The following is a 25878-nucleotide window of genomic DNA, read 5'->3' as shown; positions in this document are numbered from 1 at the left end:
CTCTCATACATGGGACTCGTCAGACTTGCCCTTTAGCAGCAGCAGTCATACCTGTAGCAGAACAATCCTTCTCCCCACATCTCATCTATTATGGGGTAAGCGTAATAAAGTCATTTAATTACAGATGAGGAACTAGACTACTATGCACCAAGTTCCAGTTGCGAACGACTGCTTTCCTAATCCCTTTCCCCACAACATTGTACTTATGTTGGGGAATACCGGTTTGCTCAAATAACTTGTCCTGGTATTGTTACCATGCACCTGGGTTAAAGGACAGGCTATTTATAAGAAAGGCACAATACGAGGTTGAATGAGGGTTGACAGAGCGCTACTGATGTTCGGAGTGGGAGGGTCAGCTGTGACTGAGCTAATCCTTATACCTGTTACTTCTCCAAAGTCTCATCTCATAACGGTGGTGCCTCCCTTTTCAAGCTTACAGGTACTGGGGCGAGTGCACAAGCTCTAAACGTCACCAGTATTCATTTGGTAGGATGCGCCGTCATGAATTTTATCGAAATTCATTGTCTCCTGAACGCCAACTTGTCCTGTTTGGGAGCACGGCATAGTGGGAATTTGACGTTTATGTGCAATATCATGTCCCACTGGTATCTTGCTGTAAGTTGTCCAACCATTACACCATAATATCAGCCATTTAGGTAACAAATGACATGTCCACGATCAAAATATCCAAGATAATATTGAATATTCTTCAGCTTCAGCAGGAATTTGAGCAAAACAGTCACACTGTCGGCATTGGAGGGTGAGAGTGGTTCCACTGCTATTAATCTAACACTTCAAGTCTCAATGACCTATCCTCTACCCAGAATATTTTGTATACCCTCCAGCTTTACAGAGTATTAATCTGATCCTCTTTTTAAGAGCTCGAGTTATGGAATGCACTAAACACTGCTCACTTGCATACCATAGATATAGTCTTCCAATTTTGTACCACACATAGGTTTGTCGAGGGCACCATACTCTTTCGGCAAGTATTTGCCATCTGAGCATAGTGCATTTTAGATATGGGTAATATAATCCTGGTTGGTATCCTCATCTGTTACCTGTACACCAGTAATTCCTCATGGCAAAGTGTGTTTGGGGTCGCTGACAGGCATGCAGGCCTAGCACTCCTGTATGCAACATGCGCTGGTAACTATGGGTAATCGTGGCGGATTTCCAGCCCCCCCCAAGAGAATTATCTCTGAGTTCTCTTGACAGCTGTTAAATCGCTTCTTAGGAGGGGAAAGGTCAGCGCCCTGTAGATTGGTGTGGCAATTCCCTGTGATTAGTACTAAGAATAGTTTTGGCATATAAGTGGCTAAATAGCTCAAGCGCATGTCTGGCCGGCTCCACATTGGCCTCGGCTTCCGGCCTTTTTTCTCCCATCACTTCAACAGCCATTAAGTCGTGCTTTGGCTTTCCCCTATGTGGTTGCTCCTAGGACCTTTAAAAAATTTGATAGGATCAATCATTGGCTAATTATGAGCCCTGCGAGAACAGCCTTATGCTGTTTATAGGTAGTTGTTGGCTGGGCATGTGGTCCACTTCTTCGAGGGGTTCCTGGGCCGCATGGTGATCCCAATCCTCACTGCTGGCGACAGGCACACCCAGGAACGGAGGTTACGTAGGCGTGGGTGTCACTGGTGCTTTGCAGGTAACCATCTCATTGCATAGGTAGCACACAGGCGTGACAAAAGATTAGTAATAGGTGCATATTACTATGAGTCCGTTAGACTGGTAGAAGAGTATTCCACTATTTTTACGGACTCTGTTGCAACAGGAATTCGCTGGGAAGACACTTCCACACTGTAGGCAAGTAGAATTCTCCAGATTGCAAGGTCTGCCATCAGATATTGGTGAGGGCAGGTAATATCATTGGAGGTGTCATTTTGGGGGAGAACTGTTGGGTCAGTTTGAAGGCCACGCCTTTACCTTACCTCTTCATCAGGCGCTGGAGGTACGTAAACACTTGCCCAATCATCTCCTTGCGGGAGGGTAAGGTGTTAGTACTAGTACTAGTACTTGTAACCGACAATCAGACCGGGCCTGGGGTAGCGTGGGGGCATCTACGGCACCCTTTCCCGCGTCTGTGTTACAGATTGGTTTTTGAAGGTGGGCGGTGCTTCTAATGGAGGTTTTTTCTTTACAATACAGGACCAAAGTTGGAGAACTGCCCTACCCTTGGGGGGGCCAACAGAACCACCATCCGGTGTAAGGTTAGCTCATTAGGGGCTGCCCGCCAGGTTTTGGGTCTGCTTTTGGTTCCCCCCAGGTGTCATTAGGTCCATGGGGTGGGGTAAACAGGTTACACCCCTGGGAGTATTACTGTGTAGTCATGCGGGCCCGGAGTTCAGAGGTAGCTCATGTACTATATCCCATGGGTACTCTTATAGAACATTGCATGTGTCAGGTATTGTGCTGCTTGACTGGGCATTATTGCATCTGCTGTCGGCAAGCAGCGCGGTCTTGGGCCAAGCATGCTGACTCTGGCAGCCTCACCATGAGTAACGGAGTGTGAGGCGTCCTTGCCTGAGCAGACGGGAGGCCAGCCTGGACCTGTAATCCCCTAGGACACCACGCGGTCTTCTCTCAGGTGTACACGGAGGTTCATTAATGCTGGTTACTCCTGTGTATTTAGCTATTGGTATGGCGCTTATCAGCCTTTTTGCAGCTTTTACTGCTGTGCATTATTTTCCTGGCCACCTGAAATTACACATTTAACTTACTTGCCGTCAGGGCGTCAGGGCGTTTTTGCCTGTGGCACTCATTGGGAAGTGGCCCCCCACACTTTTCCCAGCTGGTGCGGGGAATCTGTTTGCTCGGTCTGATAACTTTTCACCCCTTTGCTTGTTTCTCTCAGAGGGGGGGGGGGGTGGTTCTGCTTAGTGGGTTTCTTTTCAGGAATGGGACGCTCGGCGTCACAAACACATTTGCGTGTGGCTGGGCTCCCCTGGCCTGTGTCAGAACAGCCTCGTGTGTATACTGGAGTAACCTTAGTCTCATGGAGCCCCTCCCAAATGTGAGCTGTTGGCCTGATCTTTGATGTCTCCAATTCCTGGAGGCAACATGTACCAGTCTAAGCAATCCCTTTCGCGGGTGGTTGTAAGTCAACTTTAGACAAGCTATCTTAGAGGTAGCACGGACTAAGCAGTCCCCAGGCGAAACTCAGGAGGGCATGGGGAGCCAGCTGTTTTTCCTTTCTATACGGTTTTATATGATGGAGATACACCTCACGAGTTAGTTATCAAATACTCTGGTATTTATCCCTACAACAATCGCCTGTATTCTTGAGTATAGAAGCACAAGCGTTTGAACTAAAGCACTGTGTACGACAGCCTCACCCTGAGGCACTTGTGCCTGGGCCTTGGCCGGCGATAAGGTCTGCTTAACAGGAATCAAGCAAGCATGGTGGGCAGTTGACTGTAAGAGGCTCGAGCGCAGCAGGGGTACATAATGCCCCGGCTCGCGCGGACTGACAGTATCTTGGGCTCTCTACGCCGTTTGCTTTGGAACAAGTGTGATGCCGGTGCAGGCATTAACGTTAAAACGTAGGCTATGCCGCATACCTCACAGTTATGTTAGAGATGACAGGGTGTGCTACACACTTCTCACGGGGGTCAGAGTATGATCCCTAGGCAACTCAGCTGTATCAACCCTTCAGTCTTAGGTAAATAAAGTGTGCACTGCGTAGGGGCTACATAGTCCTTCTATGTCAGCTTGAGTGGCCTTGGCCGGCAAGAATATTCTGGGCAACAGTCGGACTATTTTGCAGGGATAGGTTCTCTCCCCCCTTGTGGGAGGGACCTTTCTTCTGACTGGCAGGAAGCAGTCCGGTTTTTGGATGCACTGCTAACTGAGAAAGGTTATTGGATAGACATACGTACAAAGGTTGCAGGTAGGAAGGAGGCTAAGTAGTAGGGGGCCCGTCCGGCGTCGGTTGCCGACGGCCGGGCTGTGGCGGAGTTACAGGGCAATCCGGAAGCAGAGAAGTTCAGCACTGGACCTCAGCGGGCACATAGGGGTGCCAGAGCCTAAGACCTGGGGCCTCATGTGAGGTTCCGGGAACTTGTGTCGGCGCCCCATTTGTCCTTCGGGTGGTTGTGGGCCTGTGCAACCGGGGGTGGCGAGAATGCGGCCTGCCCTTGGATTGCAATTTTTCCCCAACATAACACTGGTGTCTAGTGTGTTATTTGCGGGATGCATGCTAAGAGTGGGGTGGGGGGGCCCTGTTGCCCTGAAGTGTCTATGCGGCTACCCGAGGCCACGCAGTGGCCATCAAGAGGGCGGCCCCCTAGACACTGAGGGCTTCCCCCCGCCCCTCTCTAGCCTCTCTCCTCCCCTGGGCAGGCGGAGCCCGAGGGGAGCTAGCAGAGAAGTTCAGCACTGGACCTCAGCGGGCACATAGGGGTGCCAGAGCCTAAGACCTGGGGCCTCATGGGAGGTTCCGGGAACTCGTGTCGGCGCCCCATTTGTCCTTCGGGTGGTTGTGGGCCTGTGCAACCGGGTTTTTGCCTAGTACGCCCCGCAAGGGGCATGAGTATTATGTTTTCCATAAGGACCTGGTGCTTTCCATATGTTTTCCATAAGAACCTGGTGGTTCGCAACGGTGCTGCCTGGCTCATCAGGTGGGCAGGTGGCGAGAATGGGGCCTGCCCTTGGATTGCCCGTAAGATAACCCACTATGATTACATAACGTTGTATGTAATAAAATAAACCTGCAGCAATTTTTCCCCAACCTAACACTGGTGTCTAGTGTGTTATTTGCGGGATGCATGCTAAGTGTGGGGTGGGGGGGCCCTGTTGCCCTGAAGTGTCTATGACCCATGAACACAAACGCCCCCCCTGCTACCCAATTTTATTCAGCAGCTGCAGAGGGGGCGACAACTTTATTTCGCCCAGAGCGCTATTCGAGCAAGGGCCGGCTCTGGGGCTGCTAGAAATATAACAAGTTTTTTCCACAAACGTTTGCTGTAGAATGGAGCCGAGTTGAAGAAGGGTAAAAGGTTCAAAAATAGCCATTTTTGAGAGACAGTAAATGGAACCCCGAATCGCCTAGCTTTTTCACGTCATTTTGTACGAGTGAAATTCCACTGTTGACAAAAGTCACATTTTATCAAACCAATAACATTTTTGTATTTAAATTGTTGACAATTCTTATAGACAATTCACAATCACGCTATTCTTCTCGCGTCAAAATCTGTAAAATTCTTTCACTGGGTTCTCGTAAGGTTTTGTCACCAAAATGTGAATTTCCAATTAGGGGCACCGTTTCATCTTGTTGGCAATTACTGCACATTAGTATGTCAGAAAACCTTTTATGACATCATACCCTCATATTCGTCAATGGTGGACAAGTTCCACCAAAATAAAACATTATAGAAGCACTGCTCCAATTCAGCTTTTAGCATAAAACAATCCTTTCCTTGAGACATATTCACAAACGTGCTAAAAAACATTCCTCGTCTTTATGCATATTTCAAAGTTCATCATTCACAAAGGACGCGCTCATTTTCTGAGGTAGAGTAAAGTCGAATAGCTGCATACACAGTACACAGATAGAAACTGGCACAGACTAGAATCCTGCATATCATTGGATCTCATGCGTCACGTGGTGCAGGGAATCTCCAATCACATTTAAGGGAAGAGTAAAGCATTGTCTACCTTTTGTTGAAGTTCCTCGATGGTCTTGTAGTAGCCACTGTAGTCGCCTCCTGTGCTTGATGTAGGTTTGTGCTTCTCATACCACTCCCGGATCTTGCGCTCCAGCTCAGTGTTGGCATCCTCCAGCTCCTTCACCTTATTCAGGTAGGTGGCCAGGCGGTCGTTGAGGTTCTGCATGGTGGCTTTCTCATTGCTCCCAGCGAGGAGGCCGCCATCACCGCCTCCCTGCAAAAAGCCACCTCCACCTCCCTGAAAAAAGCCACCTCCACCTCCCTGCAAAAAGCCACCTTCATCTCCCTCCACATAGCCACCCCCGGACCCCCCACCAGATCCGTACCTTCCACCAGCTCCATAGCCAAACTGAACCGCTTGTGCGCCACCTGCCCCAAGGCCCCCGCCAGAACTAAAACCTCCAGCAGATCTGCCACCAACCCCAGTGCTGCCCCCATCACTAGCATGATCCCCGGCACTTTTATATCCAAGATAACCACCGAATCTAATAGCGGAGTATTGGGACATGGTGGTAATAAGTCGAAGAACTATCAGAGTACAGTGTGGCAGCCGAATACCTCACCTGAGCTGTGCAAAGAAAAATGCCCCAGAGCCTCCTTAAATACCTATCCCGGTGGGTGGCACCCCAAGCATCTGCTCCTTCCCAGAGTGCGCGCCAGCAGCAGAGCTGTATGCCAAGGAGGAACTGATTTATGCTGAGGTTTGCACAGATGCCTGTTACACCCACCTGTCTATCAGAGGGTTTCAGCTTCATGTTTCTTGGGAGCGACAGTTCATCTCATTAGGGTGGGTTCATCTTTGGAAGTGATTATAATTCTCTTTGTTTCAGTTCCTAAAAAAAACACGCAGTACCTGGAAGAAGATTCTGCTCCTTGCGGAGTACACATTAATCATCTGGAGGAACAGAAAGTCTTGGACAGGTGCCAAGGAAAGAGGTGACTTCTGATCTGTGATTAACAAAAGTATTGACTTCAATGTGGTGCCATTACCTAGAAGAAACAAGCCAATATCAGTAACATAGTTACCTGTTTAAAACGTTCTTGAATGTACTGCCTATGCAGCTTTGGGCAGAAGTGAAGTCTCCTATATGCATTATGGGAATGTCCAGCACTAAAGGAATTTTGATCCACGGTGGAAAGATGCCTTACAGACATAACTGGTACATGGGGCCCCTCAAGGCTGAGCTGGTCATTCTTGGCAGGTGGGGAGATGTAATCCTACAGCAATATGCTAAAAGTCTTTGTAGGTTGGGTCTCATGGTGGCCAGGACAAACATTGTCCAGCGATGAGGGGCTCCCAAGTCTCGCAAGTCCTGGATCAATGGAAAATGGACATGAACTGGAGCTCACTGGCTGAAAAACAAGATTACGAAAGGAGAGGGTGCCTAAAGTAATGGGAAAATATTTGGAAATCGTATATATCAACACGGGAGGTGCACTGATCTTAATGTGCCTATGGGCCATGCCACGTTTGGGAAGGGGTAGTTTCCACACAAATGTTAGAGTGGTCAATTGCTATGTATAAGATGCTTCATATGTGATACTGGTTTATTGCACTGCAAGGATGGGCAGCATGTTTTTGGTTTGCTGTAGATCATTAATAAGATGATTGTTAAAAAGTCTCTTAATGTAAATTATTTTATATTTGAATGCCTTTGAGCTACATTTATTATTCCAGTTCAAAGTGGTGTGGTCTTCTCCACATATTAAAAGGTTGCATTAATATGATAGTAACATATAGACATGAAGGTGTTATTATCTATGATTTGTTCACATTTGGATTATCCCTAACTAATGTAGGCCTACATTTTAAAATGCCTAATGTTGCTTTCCATCTTGGTTTGTGACCAGTGAACATTTTATTTCTAGGTGGAGCTGGAGTCCTAATTATCGATTGCAATATTCTCTTGCTTTCTTTCCCACCTGAAATGTTCTGTTTTCCTTGTGATTAACATGGAATGTTTTAATGATTAGTGCATTAGCAAAGACGCCTGCAGGGTTCAGTCTAGTTCCAGTACCTCATCTTGTTATAGATAACACAACTTTAAAGGGTGTTGAGAGAAGCTGTATTATGGAAGGTTCTGAGAAGATAGCAAGCATATAGTTGTATCAACTCGCTTTTACCTGATTGGATTTTTTTCATGAAAACTGTGTGTAGGTATAGCAAATATTAGAATTGTGTGATTTAAGTTAGTACAGTATAGGTTAGTGCTCAGACTGGGTTTTCAAGGTGCTCAAAGGAGAAGATTTAGAGTACTCTCAAAATGGGAGTACCTATTTTCTGTTGCCCTTTCCCTTTGAGGCAACCTTATAACAGGTTGTTCTCTTTCTTATTTGAGTTTCATTTGATTTGAACTTCATATTATTTCATGCATCGTTATTTGATTAATCAATTAATAATCAGATTTTTGCTTTCTGTCAACCTTTTAACACTTAATAAATGTTTATGGTTTGAAATCGCAATTATTCTCTGTGCTTCTTGTGCAGCCTAATGCGCTTCACATTTATTGAATGTAATGATTTGTTGACAAGCCTCAGCAGCAAACTTTGATTCATCTGCTAGCGCTTTATGGGCCCCCAAAATTGACCAAAGAAAATAACTAACAAATGATTTGGCAGTTTTTTTCTGTATTATAATGCTTTGCACAGATGAAAACTTGAGCTCGGGTTAACATAGAGATTCTAGCCTTCAGATTCCATCATGTTTGTGACGTTTGCACCACATGGATAAAATTGCATTTCCATGTATCCATAGAGTAAAGTTTAAATGTTTTTCATGGGCAGGACCAGCAACCGTAACAAGCCATTCTGAGTTGCAAAGTTGCCAGGTTGCATCTAGATGGGAGAATTGCACAGAATGTAACAATATTTGTACCAGCCCAAGTAGCATCCAAGAGAAGTTTTATGATGCAGAATCATTTGCAACAGTTGTACTCAATTTAATTCTAATTGGTTTAGTTCATGAGAACTATATAAAACTGTAATGAATGCATGACATTCTTTGTTTAGAATCCTACAAAAGTGTTTTCATTTGCTTGTACAATGCACCTTTTCCTTCCTGATCCTGGGAGGTGAATTCATGCTGGATTTCTCCCCCTATATACTTTGATACTTGTTGATCTGAACTTAACTGAGATCTTTGATTGCTTTCTGTACTTTTACTGAGCTTTGCACTCTGATTCATTGATTTACAGATGTTGAAAATTCCAACTGATTTTTGTATGACCAAATTTGGAGAAAAAAAACCTCTAAGGTTTCAGACTTCTTTATCTGTCATTTTTGTAGGACCAAATGGGTTCTACACATTAATTTGAAATCCTCATCTTCTAAAGTTAAAAATTAAAGCACAGGTCCAGCAGGGAGCAACAAAATCCTGAAGGGATTAACACCGCTCCCAGTCCATCAATGCCACAAAGGGTAAGAGCTGTAGCGCAGCATCAAAATATTTTAACAGAGATGGTTCATACTAGATCAGTTTTAGTTATGATTGGGTCTGCATAGGTAAATTTGCCTTAGATACAAACGACTGGACCATTATGGTACAACTGGCCTTGCCCAAAATTGTAATTGGTCATTATCCAGTCTGTATTCCCGATTGACCGATTGGAGATGTGGCAGATGCCTTGAAGTCCTCAAAGTGGTTCTTGTAATTATCAATAGAGAAAAGCAGTGGACATTCATTAGAGTGTGAGAGAAGGTAAACCTAAACGGTGCATGTTGGGACTTGTATTTCAAGAGAGAGAGCGAGAGAGAGAGAGAGTGGTGTCATGAATCATTTGAATTTTGGCTCTACGTATTACGAGGCTTTAATTTGTGGCGATGTTTTTCTGTGATTTCTGAGGATTCTATCTGTAGGGGACAGAGAGGGCTTGACTTTTGTGATTTCACAAATGCTTGCTGCATTTAGTGCAATTGTAAGATAGAGCTAGAGTTTAAGTTGTTGGAGCAGTCGACGTCAGTGAACTCGAGATCCAATCATTTTGCTGAATTTGGCTGCTAAGGTAGTGGTTTTTACTGTGAAGAGCTATCTATCACTTCAAGAAAGGAACATAATATCAGCTGTGTGTGAATGAACTAACCTGGATCAGTATTTGTTCATTCTTTGGTACAGAGAGTGAGAATACCAGTTAGAAGTAAGCTGTAATAGGTTGAGAGGTTACTATTGTATGCACAGCATAAGAACCATCTGTATCTTCACATTTTGATTTCCTTTCTTTTTAGGTGAAGCAAACCCTAGTTGTTTATGCAAGTTCATAGAGTTTCGTTTATTGAAACTTCGCTGTATTCTGAGTCATTGACTTATAAGATACCGCGCTGAGATAGGTCAGTGAGTGTTGAGAGTCGTGCTGTGGTTGGTTGACCTTTGTATTGACTGCGCTGGGATTGGTGGAAAAGTAGTAGAGGCCATGCCGAGATTGGCTCATTGTTGCAGAGGATTGGGTGAATCCAGTGTTTACCAATGACTGAGAAAGCATGGAGAATCTCTCTTTGACAACGCACAATCTCTAAGTAAGAAGAAGAAATTGCTGCCTCAGGGCACATCTGCCAGAAAGAAAGATTTATATATGTGTGCATATGGCTCAAATGATGGTATCAGTCCACCGAGAAACACAGGGGTTTAAAATTCCCATTATGATTCCTTCCATATAGGGACCTTGAAAATCAGAGAAAGAGAATGTATGAGATGAAACCCCAGACCCATGCTATTTGAGTCACAAAACATTTGGGAACAGGTGGCAAACATAAAAAAACGTGCACGAATTTGGACACCAGACAAAGTAGTGTTGCCTTGAGAATATTGCGTACTGATCCATCTCCCCATTATGCAAGCTCAGTAGCCAAGTTCTTGAGCTGGACCATTACATCACATACCCTGTCTGTGAACCAATGAACTTGGAATTATGTTTGTCTGTAGATGTGATGCTGGCACCCTATTCCTGAGCTTCGTCCATTTTATACACTTTTGATGTCTGTTGTATTTGCCTTTAATCTCCACTGTTGCTGTTTTTTACTTTAGGATCTTGTCCTCTCAAAGGAATTAGGATGAATTCATTCTTTCTTATGATTGCTTGCACATGTCCTTAAATGTTTTAAATATTTGAAAAAATCACAGTTTTATGGTTAAAATTGTTATATTATGTGAAATTGCTTTTATGATATGTACTGTTGAATAAACCTTATTTGAATTGAAACATAAAAAACCAGGAGAGATATAAGATCCAGATAAAAAACTAAATTTGCACTTGGCTGCATGCACAGTGTGAGGAGAGACAAAGAATCTGGCATCAGGATTATATTGATGCTGTAGGTTCTTACCCCACAATAGCAAACAAAATGTCAGAACAAGAGAAATCACCTACCAAAGAAAAACAGGAGAAGGACATAGGGGTTGAGAGTGATGGAGATGATGATTGTTTGGATAATTTGTTGAGTTCAAGACCTCCCTTTTACAGTCTAGCTCTCAGAGGAGTAATAAGGACAGATCTCCTTACAGAGGCAATTGCACCCCTGATGTACAAGGATTCTAGTTACCCTCAGACCCCAGCAATTCAGAGTGTTCTCCGAACACCAGTAACCCCAGTCACTCCCCAGATTTTGGCAAGTACTATCCTGCCCCAATCCACTTAAGTTTGAACACCCAATAGGTTCAAGTAATTTCGAGTACCCCACAGACCTTAGTGAACGCAGGAACTCCCTTACCACTGAAAATCCCAGAGTGAGAATCCATTGAAAACAAAAGGGGCTTTGGTTTAATTACGATGGTGACTACTCCATTTCTGCCTTGATTTAATCCCTCACCGGACTTGTGAAGTTAGGGCCATAGGAGGCAGACCTCTAATTTTACCCACCTACTTTAGATGGGTGGAGTAGAAGTCAGTTTTTACTGTCCTTAAATGCCAGGAATACTCTGAAGGTAAGGGCAGTGGAAAACTATCTTTGCATTTTCTTGTTGAAAATAAAAAAGAAAACAGTTTGGTCCAGGGCTCTGTACTGTTGGCGGAGCCCTGCACCAAACTGCAAAAAGCATTTACAGAAGCCGCTATGATGGCTGTTCCAGGCATTGCTTTTTGAATTGACTTCCTACTTGGCGGTCATTTGTCAATCTGGTGGACAGTACCACTGACAGGGTGACAGAGTAATTTACTCAGTCGCCCTGGCATAGAAACGGGTTGTCCACCAGATTATAAATCTGGCCTTAAGTAATAACAAAGAGGATGTCGGAATGGTCCGTATGTGGTAGATTCTCTTTCTGGTGTCTGTGCAGGAATGCAGGGAATTGGTTTCTAGGCTGAAGGTCAGATGGCACAAGAAGGGGACTTTGGTCCACATGGCAGAGGCTGAGGGATGGCTGATGATTCAAATGCAGGGCTGGGCATAAACATGTTGAAGAAGACCACTACTTGTCATATTTGTAACAAAGTGGGCCAATGTAAACAGAATGTAGACCAGTGTCTGCTTCTCCGCGTCGCCCCACTGCTTTTAAGCAGTGCCAAGTAGAAACAGAAAATGATAATAAAGTAGAGTTATTATAATTGTGTGCTTCGTGTCCTGCTGCTTTGCGGGCAGGCGAGTGGGCGGGGCTGCTCTGCTCTCGGAGCAGGGGAGGAGTGATCTGCCCATTCTTAAGTGTGCAATGACTCTCTGGTCGGCCCCCTCAGGCCGCCCAAACCAGTCAAATGCACTTTCTCCGTTCTCAATGCAGGCTACATTAAAGCTTCCTGTTTCTGGAGTAGGAGACAGGAGAGCAGGAGCAGAGATGTGGGACCCGGCCTCAAGGAACGTTTATTTTTAAAATATTCTTTCACCGCATGACCCCCATGACACGCTGCAACCTCATCCCTTGACATCCCCGCAGGTGCCCGCCCATCTTACCACCCGTGAGCCAATGACAGCCGCTACTGATTTAGACTGGGCCCAAATCATGTGAAAAATGATGTTCAAATGCCCCAAAAAAATACAATGGTACTGCAGAACATGCAAGTTCAAAGGCCATCTAATGCTAACATACCCCAAGCTCAATTGATGGAGTAAACCATGGAAAACAGAAGGTACAGCATGAATGCAAACTCTAAGATCCATAAGAATCCTTTCAGAGTTACCAACAATCTCTTACAGTTCCATTGGACTGGGCCCTGATCAATCACGATAATTCTTCCTGAGAGGGAAAGACGATTGCATGCTTGGTGCAGTTCTAGAGTTAGACCAGAGTGGTCCATATGTGCATTGTGTGGTGAATGTTGGCTCTGTATAACTTTTAATCGCTACTGAAACTATCCAACCTACTGGGAGAACAGTAGCGGTCCCAAAATTAGCTCTCTCTGGAGAACAGACAGTAAAAATCTGGTTTCAGCTAAAGTTCCTTTAAAAATATGCTCCCTCAAAGAGGACCATCAATTTGTAATATGTTATGTTATGTTATATCAGCATGTAAAGCGCGCTGCTACCCGAAGGTGTCCTGGCGCTGGGCACTGTTGCCTGGGGGGGCGTCCAAAACCTGCAAACGGACTCATAGCTAGACTGGGAACCACCAGGTTTTCAGGCGTTTTCTAAACAATAGAAATTCCATAGCGGACCTTAGAAAGAGCAGAAGCTCATTCCAGGCCGAAATGGCTCTGAAAACAAAGCTCCTCCCGCCCCAGTTCACCTTTTTTGTCTTTGGGACAGCAGCCCTCTTTGCATACATTGAGCGAAGTGCTCTTCCTGGAACATAGCATTGGATGCGTTTGGCTAGATCTTCCGGGCCCATTCCCCTCAGGACTTTAAAAACAATACAGAGGGCTTTGAATTGGGCCTGTTGTTTAACCGTGAGCCAATGTAGTTGATGTAGCCCATTTCTAACCGACAAAAACCTCGGGTGCCTGTGAGCAGCCTGGCCACCGCATTCTGCACCATCTGTAACCTAATAAGATGTTTCTTGGACATGGTCAGATACAAGCTGTTACAATAATCCAGGCGAGAGATAACGATAACCGATATTACTGTTCTAAAGGTTTCATCTGTGAGGAGGTGTTTTATTTTCTTTAGTGTTCTCAGTATAAAAAAGCTGGTAGATACCACGCTACTAACCTGATCACCAAAAGAGAGGGTGTTATCCACAATCGCTTCCAGGTTTTTGACCTTCCGATCCGGTGGGGGTGGGGGGCCCATATCGATGGGCCACCAAGCTGGGGACCAGAAGTTGGGATTATTCCCAAAGATGATCACCTCTGTTTTGCCGGCATTCAATTTCAGGCGATTGGCTGCCATCCAGCTGGTTATTGCCACCATACAGTCGTGGCAGCTTGGGGCCTTATAGGCTTCTTTGCCTCTCTGCAAAGATAACACGATTTGAGTGTCATCAGCATATGAGTTTAACAGTAGCCCAAGGGATCTTATGATGGCAGCCAATGGTCTTAAATAAACATTAAAGAGTGTTGGGCTGAGTGAAGAGCCCGGTGGAACCCCACAGGGAAGAGAGAATGGTTTAGATCTTGCTCCCCCAAGATCTACAGATTGTATTCTGTTGGCCAATAAGGATCTTAACAAGTTCCAGGTTTCACCCAGGACCCCCGCCTTCAATAAACGATCCATCAGAATCTCATGATGGACCGTATCGAAGGCGGCCCACAGATCCAGCATGATCAGAATGGCAGAGCCTCCCTGATCCACCGCCTCACGCACCTCCTCCGTAGCTTTAATCAGGGCTGACTCCGTACTATGACCCGAACGGAACCCGTATTGAAAGGGGTCCAGAATGATGTTGTTCTCCAAGAACAGGCTTAGTTGCGTGTTCATGGCCTTCCCCAGAATTGTAGCCGGTAATGGGAGGCGGGAGATGGGTCTATAGTTGTTGGGATCACTACGATCTAAATTCAGTTTTTTTATAAGTGGCAGAATTGAGGCAGTTTTCCAAGCTACCGGATAGTACCCTGCCCGCAATATCTGGTTAAGTAAGGTGGTGAGGGTGTTAGAGATTATGATTAGTGACATTTTTATTATCGCAGCCGCCGGACACGGGTCATTAGGAGAGCCGGATCTACAGCCCATCAACAAGTTGTTAACCGCATTTATCTCCAATGGGGTAAACTTGTTGAACATAGGAGGGTGGTAAGTTTCAATAGACCTGAATGCCTCCATACTGGTCTCATCTTGATTGTGGCAAAAAGAGGTAAAAATAACTTAAACTTTATTTTAAAGAAAAGAAGCTAGGGAGTCACAGAATTCTGGGCTACTGTGAGTAGTAGGTTCAGGGGAGTCGTGAGATTAGAAACTGTTCTAAACAGTTCCTTCACTGAAGATTTTTCACCAGCAGTCTGTTGTGAGAAATAAGTTTTTTTTGCTTCCTGAATTGTTTTTTTATAGTCAGTAAGGCTATCTTTGTTGGCTTTTTTATTGGTCGGGCTGTATCCATTTCTCCAGAAACGTTCCAGCCTCTTATACTCTGATTTCAGATCCTGTAGATTCTAGGAGAACCAGGAGGCGGAGGGGGAACCACGTCTGGGAGAGCACCATTTGACAGATGCTAGTCTCTGACAGGCAGAGTCAACCCACCCCTCGAAAGCCCTAGTGGCTTCCTCTATGTTGGTAGAAAGTTTAGGAATCGTGTCTGACAGAGTTTTATCCAGGCTGGTACTGTTAATATTTTTCCAGGCACAAGTAGCTATCTTCTCCCTGACCGTTGAACAGGGTAATTTGGTGAGAGGCCGAACACTGGCAAAAACAATTCCAGCATGGTCTGACCAAGGAAGTGGCAATATGGTCCAAACAAAAAGACTAGGGAAGTTGGTGAAGATTACATCTAAGGTGTGGCCGGCCTTATGTGTCGGGCCTTCCACCCGTTGTGAAAGATCCCCTCCCTCCATTATCTCCAGCAATCTGGCGGTATCTGGGTCGCAGTAGTCTTCGAGAGGGAAGCTGAAGTCGCCCAAGATGGTAAAAGTTTTGGCACAGAATCCCTCCTCTAGGAGTGAACCCATCGATTCCAGAAAACCACCCCTTGGACCTGGGGAGTCGATAGATGAGCATGGCTTTAAACGTGTCTTGAGGCGCAAACCTCACACTAACTGACTATGCCTCACAGTCTTCGTTAGAAGCAGCCACAAATGAGGGCATAAGGCTCTTGTGATAGATAACCGCTAGAACCCCTCCTTTTCTCAAAGGTCTGTCAAGCCTATGGCAGAGAAAATCTGGGGGAGAAGCTTTAATAATGTCCGGCCCTGATGAACTGTCAGTCCAGGCCTCTGTGATAAAGGCCAACTTAACATCCTGTTCCTCAATGAGCAGGGAGCACTCAGTGCTGTGTTTAACTAAAGATCTGGCGTTTAGGAGAAGGCACTTAAAATCAGGCTCGTCCATTACCTTCTGCCTCCCGGCCTCCCATCTGCCCCCGACCCGAGTATGTGACACAAATTCTGTAAATCTGTTGGGCAGGGATTTACTCTGCAAGTGAAGCTGTGTGATCTATTTCACACCAGTTGGTAAGGAACTTCAGATACACGATGAGGACATAGACTTTAGTTGACATCATGAGTGACAGCAGACCTAAGAAAGGAAGACTTAGTTCCCAACATAAGATGTACAGAGAAAGATGAAGTCAGGGACTTAACAGGCAAGGACATTCAATTGATTAAGAAGAATGTGGAACTAGTGAGATTCAAGTTGAAAGCTAATGCAGAGTATCCCCAAACACCCAAATACAATTTCACAGCTGAAGCTGTGGCAGGAATTACGCCTGTCATTGAATCCATGTTACAACAGAGCATTTTGAAGGAAGTGCTAAGGAGTCCTAGCGACTCGCTAGTGATAGGTTTGTAGGAACCAAATAAGAAATGGAGAAAAACCTGAAAAAGGTGAATCCATTGGTAATCCTTGTTGTCCTGTGGTACCGAATCTGAGTGTGATACTTTTTTGGATTCCATGTGATGCAGAGTGGTTCTTGGTGATTAATCTGTGTCAAGCATTCTTTTCAGTCCCCTTTCATGAGTTTCTTTTTGTGTTCCAATTTTTAGAGATACACCTTTTGTGGTTTTGAGTTGCACAGGGGCATACAGAGAGCCCCTCAATCTGTATTCAGATACTGAATAAAAAGGTGGACACCCTACAGGTGCTTTGCAATTTGATTCTGGTCCAGTAGATTGACTACCTACTGGTGGCTTCAATAACACAGAAAGCTTTCAAGCACAACACAATTGCCTTACTGAACCACCACACAGAGAACAGACACAATGTGTTGGTTATGAAGCTTCATTACTGCCAGAGATGTTCTCTATTTGGGATATCAAATTGAGAAAGGAGATAGGAAAAGTGTCTCAGGAACATAACTCTGCAATCCTTAGAACTGTGGCCTACTGCAGACATTGGATTCTCAACTTTTCCTCAGTTGCTAAGCCTCTACATCGATTTACACACATTGAAGTGTATGTTCCATTACTGTGAGTCAAGGAATGCATGAGTGCCTTCCTAGATCTCAGAGAGAAAATCTAACATTCAACAGGACTAGGAATGACAAGAAGTTTATCCTCTACTGTCATGAGAGAGAAAGGTGCACATTGTCTGTGTTGTCAAAGATATATAGGGAAGCAAATCTACTAGTGGCTTACTACTCTGCCACACTTGATCTGGCGGTCGTAGCACTTTCTGGATACATCAGTGGAGTAGCTGCTGTGGGTATTTATATTCAACAGTATGAGGGCATAGTTATAGGTTACTCACTGATTGTGATGGTCTCACATTCAGTTGAGATCTTGTTGACCCTATCTCAGCACAAGACAAACAGATGACTCACTAAATAGGAAAATAGGAATGGGTCATCTTAGCAGCAGACAATATATCTCTGAAGGGGTGTAATGATCTGAACCCTGCTACTCTTTTGCCCTTTCCAGAAGGTGACTCAGGTAATGATGAGGTTGACCATGACTGTCTTGATGCTACAGAGTTGTGCACCCAGTCAAGACCTGACATTCGGGATGTACCCTTGGAAGAAACAGAATTTACCCTGTTTGTGGATGGCTCTTGTTTAAGAGATGGATTAGGAATTCTGAGAGCAGCATATTCTGTGTGCACCGTAGATGAGGCTGTGGAAGTCTCCTATTAGTGCAATGTAACCTCCATAAAGGTGGCTGAGTTTTTTGCCCTAATCAGAGCATGTTGCAATTCCAACAGCCCAAGTGTCACCATTTACACTGACAGTCAATACGGTTTGGCACGGCCTACGATTTCGGACAGCAAGGGTCGCAGAGGAGTTACCTCCTCTGGCTCCCCAAAAGGAATGAAAATTATGAGATTGATTTTGTTGAAAAAATTACAGCTGCCTAAAGAGATATTAGTTGTAAAATGTTCAGCACACAAGCACAGATGGGATTTTGGTACTACTGAAAATTATTATGCGGATAAAATGGGATGTTATTACACTCTTGAAGCCTGTCCATTTAGTCAAGAGGAAACATGTGAATGTGACAATGTCCCTGTTTCAAACATGTTATTGAGTACAATAAACACTTGGGAGGAATTTAAAGAATTACAGGATGAAGGCCCAGAAAGAGAAAGCAACATGGATGCATAAAGAATTATTAGAGTGAGATTTGGGTTTCGGGTGACAGGACACCTGTTTTTCCTGAGGCATTTCTAAAGTTCACTCATGTAGGAAGAGATACCATGAGTGACACTTTCAGAACATATTGGTAAAATCACCACATTTCGTGTCATTGCTGAGAACTTGTGTCAAAAGTGAATAATGTGTCAGCAGTTAAATGCTGCCAAGAGGACAGTTGTGGCCATGAGTCATTTAGGAAAGTTGTATGGCCCTTTTAATCAAATGCAGAAGTTTTTCGCGAAGATGCCAATCTACAACAGACCAGGCTATATTCTTGTAGTGGTTTTTCTTCCTGTTAGGTTGAAGTTTACCTACCAGGAAGTTTTATACCCTAACTGTTGTCAAAACAATATTCAAGGAGGTGATTCCTAGGATTCGCCTGCTGATTTCTCTGGAGTCAAATCATGGAACACATTTCTGAGTAAAATCATGAAACGTTTGTGTGTAGCATTGGGGATTGATCAGAATTTCCACTGCAGTTACAGACCTGAACCTTCTGTCATTGTGAAGCAGATTATCTGCACTCTAAAATCCCGATTGGGTAAGGTGGGTCCCTCTTCTTGTTTAAAATGGCCAGACACCCTTCCCCTACTTCTGACAACCCTTTGAAGCACTCATAATTGAAAGAATGAAGGTGAGAGTTCTTAGAATTCCATTAGTGCCTGCAGCTGTGCTTGTGTAGGTAACAGATGATTTGGTTCCTGACTACTGCAAAGATTGGCTAATGAGGAGCATTCTACTTCTCATCAGGATGATTTGACAACCACCATCTTCAAGACAAGATCTGTGTCATGATTTGAGTCCAGGAGACTGGGTCTTGGTGAAGGAACACACAGGAAGTCATGTCTTGAACCGTGCTGATGAGGACCCTCCCAAATCATTCTTGTGATGAACCCTGCTGTTAAGTGTAGCAGACTACCACACTTGATTCACGCCTCCCACACCAAGATAGTGAGAGAAGCCAGTGAAGAAGTGGTGACTGACATTGAATAGCAGAGACAAACCCAAGCTCAGAAATAACGTCCAGAGGGAGGAGAAGACAGTACTCAGGGTTCTGGAAATCAAGTTGTGACAAGTGAGACGTCAGAGGTGAATGAGCCCAAAGTAACCACAATAAAAGAAGTTGCTGAAATCACAAGCTTGCACCACAAACTTCACACACACGCAACAGGCCCCCATACAGCCACTGACTCACCCGCTCACTGATCCATACAGGCAGTCACACACCTCCTCACCCACAAACACAGGCAGCCATAGATGTAGTCTGACAACCAATCATTCACCCGTATAGCCATTCATGTACCCACTAACACACTCATAAACCCTCTAAGACAGCGTTTCCCAAAGTGTGGTCCGCTGACCCCCAGGGGTCCGTGACACATTCCCAGGGGGTCCGCAGGACTTGAGTGCCTAAAGTCGGTATAAAAACGAAACGCTCATGAGGTGTGAATGTACTTGCCGCCTGGGCGGCAAGACTGCAATACAATCTGGTCCCCAGGCGCACAGTACAGGAGAGGTGTTAATGTTGCTGGCGCCTGGGGCCTGGGCGGCAAGACTGCAGTGAAATCTGGCCAATCACCCTTCAGCTATAGGTGCAAGCTGAAGGGTAATTGCCCTTAAATTGTGTGCGTGCGTTTCCTGTTCTGTTTGTGACCAGGCCCAGGGCATTTTGCTATCTGTCCCCATTTGTCCTGAAAGCAGCTGCGTGGCGAGATTAAAGAGCATTGAAGGCTGGAACTGCATGTAATTATTTAATTTGTGTGTGCGGGTTTGAGTGTGTATATTTAAAAACAGTCCAAAATCTGTGATGCATCCACTCAGGACTACAGCATACCAGATGAGTAATTATGTTTGTAAATAAGTGCGCTTGTCACAACTGCCCTGAAGTTAAAATGATTCACTGATTTTAATCTTTTCCTTTCGCTGACTGCAAAAGCTTCTTAAACCATACCCATTAGTGACTGTATATTTCCAGGTACAATCTTATTTACTGGTGACCCTTCCCCTTTACTTCTTGTCTTTTCATCTGCTGCACACTTGACTGTAAATTAATATAACAAAGGCCTACGATTTCATGGCTTCAGGATTGATGCACTGTAGCAGTTTCCACAGACAACCGCTTTCTTCACATTTAGGCCTTGCTCAGTTTGATCCAGCTGAGAGTCAGAGGTTAAGAATAGCACTTTTGTAAACGTTATGGTGGGGACTTCCCTGTGCCCTAATTTGATTTTAATTTTAAAAGTGTTATATAGCGCTAGCTTTACCCGTAGGTATCAGAGCGCTTCACATACCTTCTCTCTCCCTTTAAAAAGTGCAACAGTCAGTAATAGGACTGAGAGCAAGCCTGTGGAACAAGATGCTCACACCACACGTGGGAAAGTGTTACATCTCCCAAGTGTCCTCGGTGTTAATGAGTTAATGATCATTATTGCACATTTACACGTGGGTTTATCATGAAGAAAATACACGAGCACGGTGAGAAGCATCAAGTCTAAATTGAGAGCTCATTATAGCAAGCGCTCTAAAGCCAGCAGACACTTATTGTAAATCTGCCCCTTAATGTTTAGCCTGCACAATAAGGCCCATATTTATGAAGTATCTGAGTGGTCCTTGGGTCACGCAAGGGCAATGCAAAGGTTTCATTAAAATTTGCAAAGCCACACAAGGCCTGATTTGCGTGGACATGCGTGGCTTTGTAAAGATATGTGATGCAAGACAGCTGCTTGCTCTGCGTTATGTTACATTTCCATACATGGCATTTTCTGTGCATCCACCAAGAGATTTTGGAGTATTTCCAGATTTACAAAGGTTTGTAAACCTGGGGATGGGCCAAAATGCTGCAACAAGGAGGGATATCTCTATTTCTCCTCGTTATTTCTCAAATGCTTCTAAGGATTGTGTTACGCAGGAAGCAAAGGTGGCTACTCCATCTGGGCAGAGGAGCGTCGCCCCCTCCCTGGTGCGGGCACTGCAAAAGTGAAATATAAAATGGTAATAAAGTGGCTATATTACTTTTTTATTTTCTGCTCTGCCAGCTGCCTCAGTCCCACACCTCCCCACCCGCAAACCAAAACCCCTTTCCACGCTGCTCACTGTCCTATACCGCTCTCATGAGGCGGTTCTCCAGCCGCTGTTCCGTGGCCCCTTCAAGGTACATTCACAAACCTCATGCCCCGCTTACCTGGGAGCGTGCATGCGACCCATGATGGCGGCAGGAGTAATACCTCTTACTGACCGAACCCAAACTGGCCAGATGAAACCAAGTCATAACCGCAGAGCACCCCATATCAACAATCTGCAAAACGTTGGTGCTGTTCAGAAAATGGTAAACAGCACAGCTGCGTCGTAATGCAAAACAATGCCCTTGTACTGCACTCAGCGGAATGTGATTGGAGCAGAGGAGTCTCCCGTGTGATGCCCAGATATGAACTGGCCATAGATGCCAAGGTTTCAAATTGCTAATGTGTGACATTTTCATAATTTCGCTGTAATTCAACAACTATGAGCACAGTTCTGTCTCTCTATCTGCGGGTTTCCCTACAGGCCAGTCTGACACACGCAGCATAACAATATTTTAAAAGACGCAAACGCGCTTCAGAACTACTGGCATTCACACTCGCATTCGGGAGCCCAATATGAAATCACTGCCACCTATTTTTTAAAAACAAATACATTGGCAGTCAGTTTATATGAACGAAGTTGCGGATTATCTTGCCCAAAGAGCACTGAAGAGAGAGCAAAACCAATGTGGCGATGGTCAGATCTTCGCATTACCAAATTAATACACATGGTACACACTTGGCTGGTTGCAGCACTCACTTGCGAGTCCTCGAGCCACTGCAATGGTACACTTCTGATGCGTGATACTTGGCTGCTGTTCCTGGCCTTGAGCAGGGGGGCAGGGGAAGCATGGATCTTCTGAAGGTTTGGGACTCCCTTGCCCACAAGGGCTTCAGGGGCTTGTGTTACGCCCGTGATGGGGACTGAGCATGGGTCATGTTAGTAGGTTGTTGCTACATATGAATATGTGCAATATTGTGCAATATTGTCGTTCGTAGACAAAAAGATTTCTACGGTCAGGATTTTCAAAAATAGTCAAACATTGCAATTAGAAGGACCTACATTTTATTTCTAAGTAAGGTCTCATTGACAAATTGTGAACTTTGTGTTTTCCAATACAGTTTGTTGAAAAATAGTGCGGAGAGAGTTTGTGTTTATTATAATCGTCTTTAGGCCCATGAGCACAAGGGACAAAAAGAAGCTGCGACAATGAAAGAATCGCCATTTCTCATACTACGCATCCAAGACCCGGGTCGCAAATGTGTAATTTGAAATTTCCCATATTTGTACCACAGTCTTTTATTTGTCAGTAAGCGCTCTCTCGCCTCCGTTAGCCTCGTGCTTCTCCATTTATTTTTGGGTTCACAGAAATTGATTCCATAACCTGTTGTGAAATAGACTTGTCATTTGTATCCCAAACATAAGAAAAATGGATCGCTGGCTTAACCTTAAGCGGAAAGCCACTGAAGAAATCAATGATGGGCCATCCTGGTCAAAACAAAGTGATTTAAGTGAAAAGAAAAGGAAGTGTCGCAGATACGATGGTGAATATTTACTAATGGGTTTCACAATTCAGGTTGCATATGGCCATGTTTGAACTGGGGTGGATTGGTGAGCAAAATAACGATGGATTAAACCCAGATCTGTGACTGGGGGTGAATGTTTTGCCATTGTGCAACATTCCGTCCACCATCTTGTTTGTTTTGCTGTTCACCCTATGTGGGAAGGGTATGCCCAGATGTGGGTCCCGTGCTCACTGCGCCACTGGAGTCAAGCTATCCTGGCTGAAGACGGCTGATAGCCAGAAACCGGTCCTAGGATGCTTGATTCCGGTCCAGGAAAGACATGGCTCGGCAGTTCGAGCTGGACTGTTCCCATGAGGCACAGGGTCAAGACTGATTTGCATATGGCCATGTTTGAATTGGGGTGGCTTGGTGAGCAAAATAACGATGGATTAAACCCAGATCTGTGACTGGGGGTGAATGTTTTGCCATTGTGCAACATTCCGTCCATCATCTTGTTTGTTATGCAGGTACAGAACATGAACTGCAACCACAATGCGTGCTATGTTATGAAATGTTGTCAAATGAGGCCACGAAACCTTCTAAATTACGAAGACACTTGGAAACTAAGCATAAAGAACATGCAACTAAATCCATAGAATTCTTCAAGAATAAAGAGCAAGAGCTCCTTAAAAGTAGAAACATAATTAAGAAAACTGCAACAGGATCTGTTAATGAAAAGACTCTCAAAGCTTCATATGAAGTGTCCATGCTCATAGCAAAAGCTGGAAAACCTCATACAATTGCTGAAGAACTAATAGTACCTGCTGCTAAAGCCATGGTGACAGCAATGGTTGGAGAAAAAGCAGCAAAAGATTTACATCTGGTGCCATTATCTAACAACACTGTAAAAAAGCGAATTGACAACATTTCAGACAACATAAAGGAACAGTTGATCGAAAGAATTTGTAAAAGTCTGCATTATAGCCTGCAAGTAGATGAAAGTACAGACATAGCAAATAGATCTCATCTCCTGTGTTACGTTAGATACGATTTTGAGGAGAACATTATTGAAGATTTACTGTTCTGCCGCTATTTGATACATACCACTGCTGAAGAGGTCTTCAACAGTTTCAATGATTTTCTGACATCAAATGGAATTCAGTGGTCCAAATGCATAGGAATCAGCACAGATGGGGCACGTGCCATGTCTGGGAGACTAACTGGACTTGTAGCACGAATAAGGGAAATTAACCCTTCAGTTGTATGGCATCATTGTTGCATTCATCGAGAATCATTAGCCACTAAGAAGATACCAGAGGAATTAAAAAAGGTCTTGAATGATTCAGTCAAAATTGTAAATTTTATTAAAGCTAGGTCACTAAATTCAAGGCTCTTTGAACAGCTTTGTCAGTCCATGGATAGTGATCATCATCAGCTTTTGCTGCATATGGATGTCCGATGGCTGTCTCGTGGTAGAGTTTTGTGTCGGCTTTTTGAATTAAGAGATGAATCAGAGTTTTCTTCACTGAACTGGAATCTCCATTTCCACTTCATGAGTGTTTACATGACTATACTTGGCTAGCTATGCTGGCATATATGGCAGACATCTTCACCCATTTAAATGCACTCAATTTGAGTATGCAAGGAGTAGGTATCACAATTTTTTATGTTGAAGACAAGATTGAGGCAATGATAAAAAAGTTAGACTTATGGACTCGTCGCTTATCACAAATAAATGTTGATTCTTTTCAGAACCTGAAGACATTCTTGGAATCTGCTGATGACGAATTATCAAACAAAGTCTTAGAACTTTTTATCCAGCATATCCAAGATATGCGGTGTAGTTTTCGCCAGTACTTTCCACTTCCAGATGAAAGCAAAAACTGGATTAAAGATCCTTTTAATGTAGATATTGACAATTTAATGGGGCTGACCCCATCTGAAGAAAACGGTTTGATTGAAATCTCTACAGATAGTGCACTTAAATTTCAATTTAAGGAAAAGTCAGATTACCCTGAATTATCGTACAAGGCACTTAAGGTTTTACTTCCTTTCCCCACCACATATTTATGTGAGAAGGCTTTCTCAAATCTTATGTACCTTAAAAATAAGTGCAGAAATCGCTTGCAAAATGTTGAATCTGACCTAAGGATTCAATTTTCTGAAATAAAACCAAACATTGAAAAGTTAGTAGCCGAGATGCAGCACCATCCTTCCCATTAAAATGTTTTGATTTTTGCATATTTTTCAATCTAAATAATAAAAGCTTTAGTAATGCAAGTATTTGTTTGGTGTGTACTTGTTTGTGTATTTTTTGCGAATTACTGTTTTAATTTTTTTTAATTGAAATTGTACAAATTGCTTGGGGTTCCCCGGCTTCCAGTAGTGATTCAGTGGGGGTCCTCAGGAGTCAAAAGTTTGGGAACCACTGCTCTAAGACATCACCTGCCAGACACATACACACATTCTCACAACCAGTTACTCATCCATACATTCATGATACACCTAATCACTCACTTATGCAGTCATTCAGGCACCCACTGAGTCATCCATACACCTTGGTATATTTATTTAATACTCATAAACTTTAAAAAAAAACACTCTCATCCACTGGATGATGTCATCATCACTGATGTAATTTGAGATGTCATCAGTGATGTCACTGATGACGTAATATGTCATGAGTGATGTAATATGTGAGGTCATAAGCAGAGCATTGTGGGGGTGCAAGTTATAGTTAGCTCAGCTAACTATAACTGCTGAATTTCTGTTTGTGCACGTGTGAAATGTCAGCCTAATTATTACGTCCCTGTAACCTTTGTTTTTTTCCGCGAATTTATATATATGGGGGCATGGCTTGAGCGCCGAGGCGTAATGGCGGACATTGCCTGAGCTCCACGAGTCGGCGGAACTCTTCTTCACCTTGGAGCCGCTTTACTGCCGTGTTTCTCTCAGGAGTGCTGGGCATCGACTCCTAGTCAGGAGTCGATGCCCAGTCGATGCCCAGCACTCCTGACTGTGGTGAGCCATCGGACCGCATTTGGAGCATCTCTCTCCCTTTTGCTGCAAA

At 44.2% G+C, this 25878-nt stretch overlaps 1 protein-coding gene across 1 annotated transcript in view; it reads right to left on the bottom strand.

The window, feature by feature from the left end:
- LOC144755993 (keratin, type I cytoskeletal 13-like) overlaps positions 1-6057 on the bottom strand; it is a 39356-nt gene extending 33299 nt beyond the window's left edge. The window contains exon 1 of the mRNA XM_078645465.1: positions 5662-6057. Within this exon, the coding sequence (XP_078501591.1) occupies positions 5662-5838 (177 nt within the window). The 5' untranslated portion in view covers positions 5839-6057. The remainder of the gene's footprint in view (positions 1-5661) is intronic.
- Between the last annotated feature and the right edge of the window lie 19821 nt (positions 6058-25878).

This window comes from Lissotriton helveticus, chromosome 5_1 (assembly GCF_964261635.1).
Source record: "Lissotriton helveticus chromosome 5_1, aLisHel1.1, whole genome shotgun sequence".
NCBI lineage: Eukaryota > Metazoa > Chordata > Amphibia > Caudata > Salamandridae > Lissotriton > Lissotriton helveticus.
The sequence above is the reverse complement of the archived record's forward strand: the minus strand, read 5'-3'. Positions and strand labels throughout refer to the sequence as shown.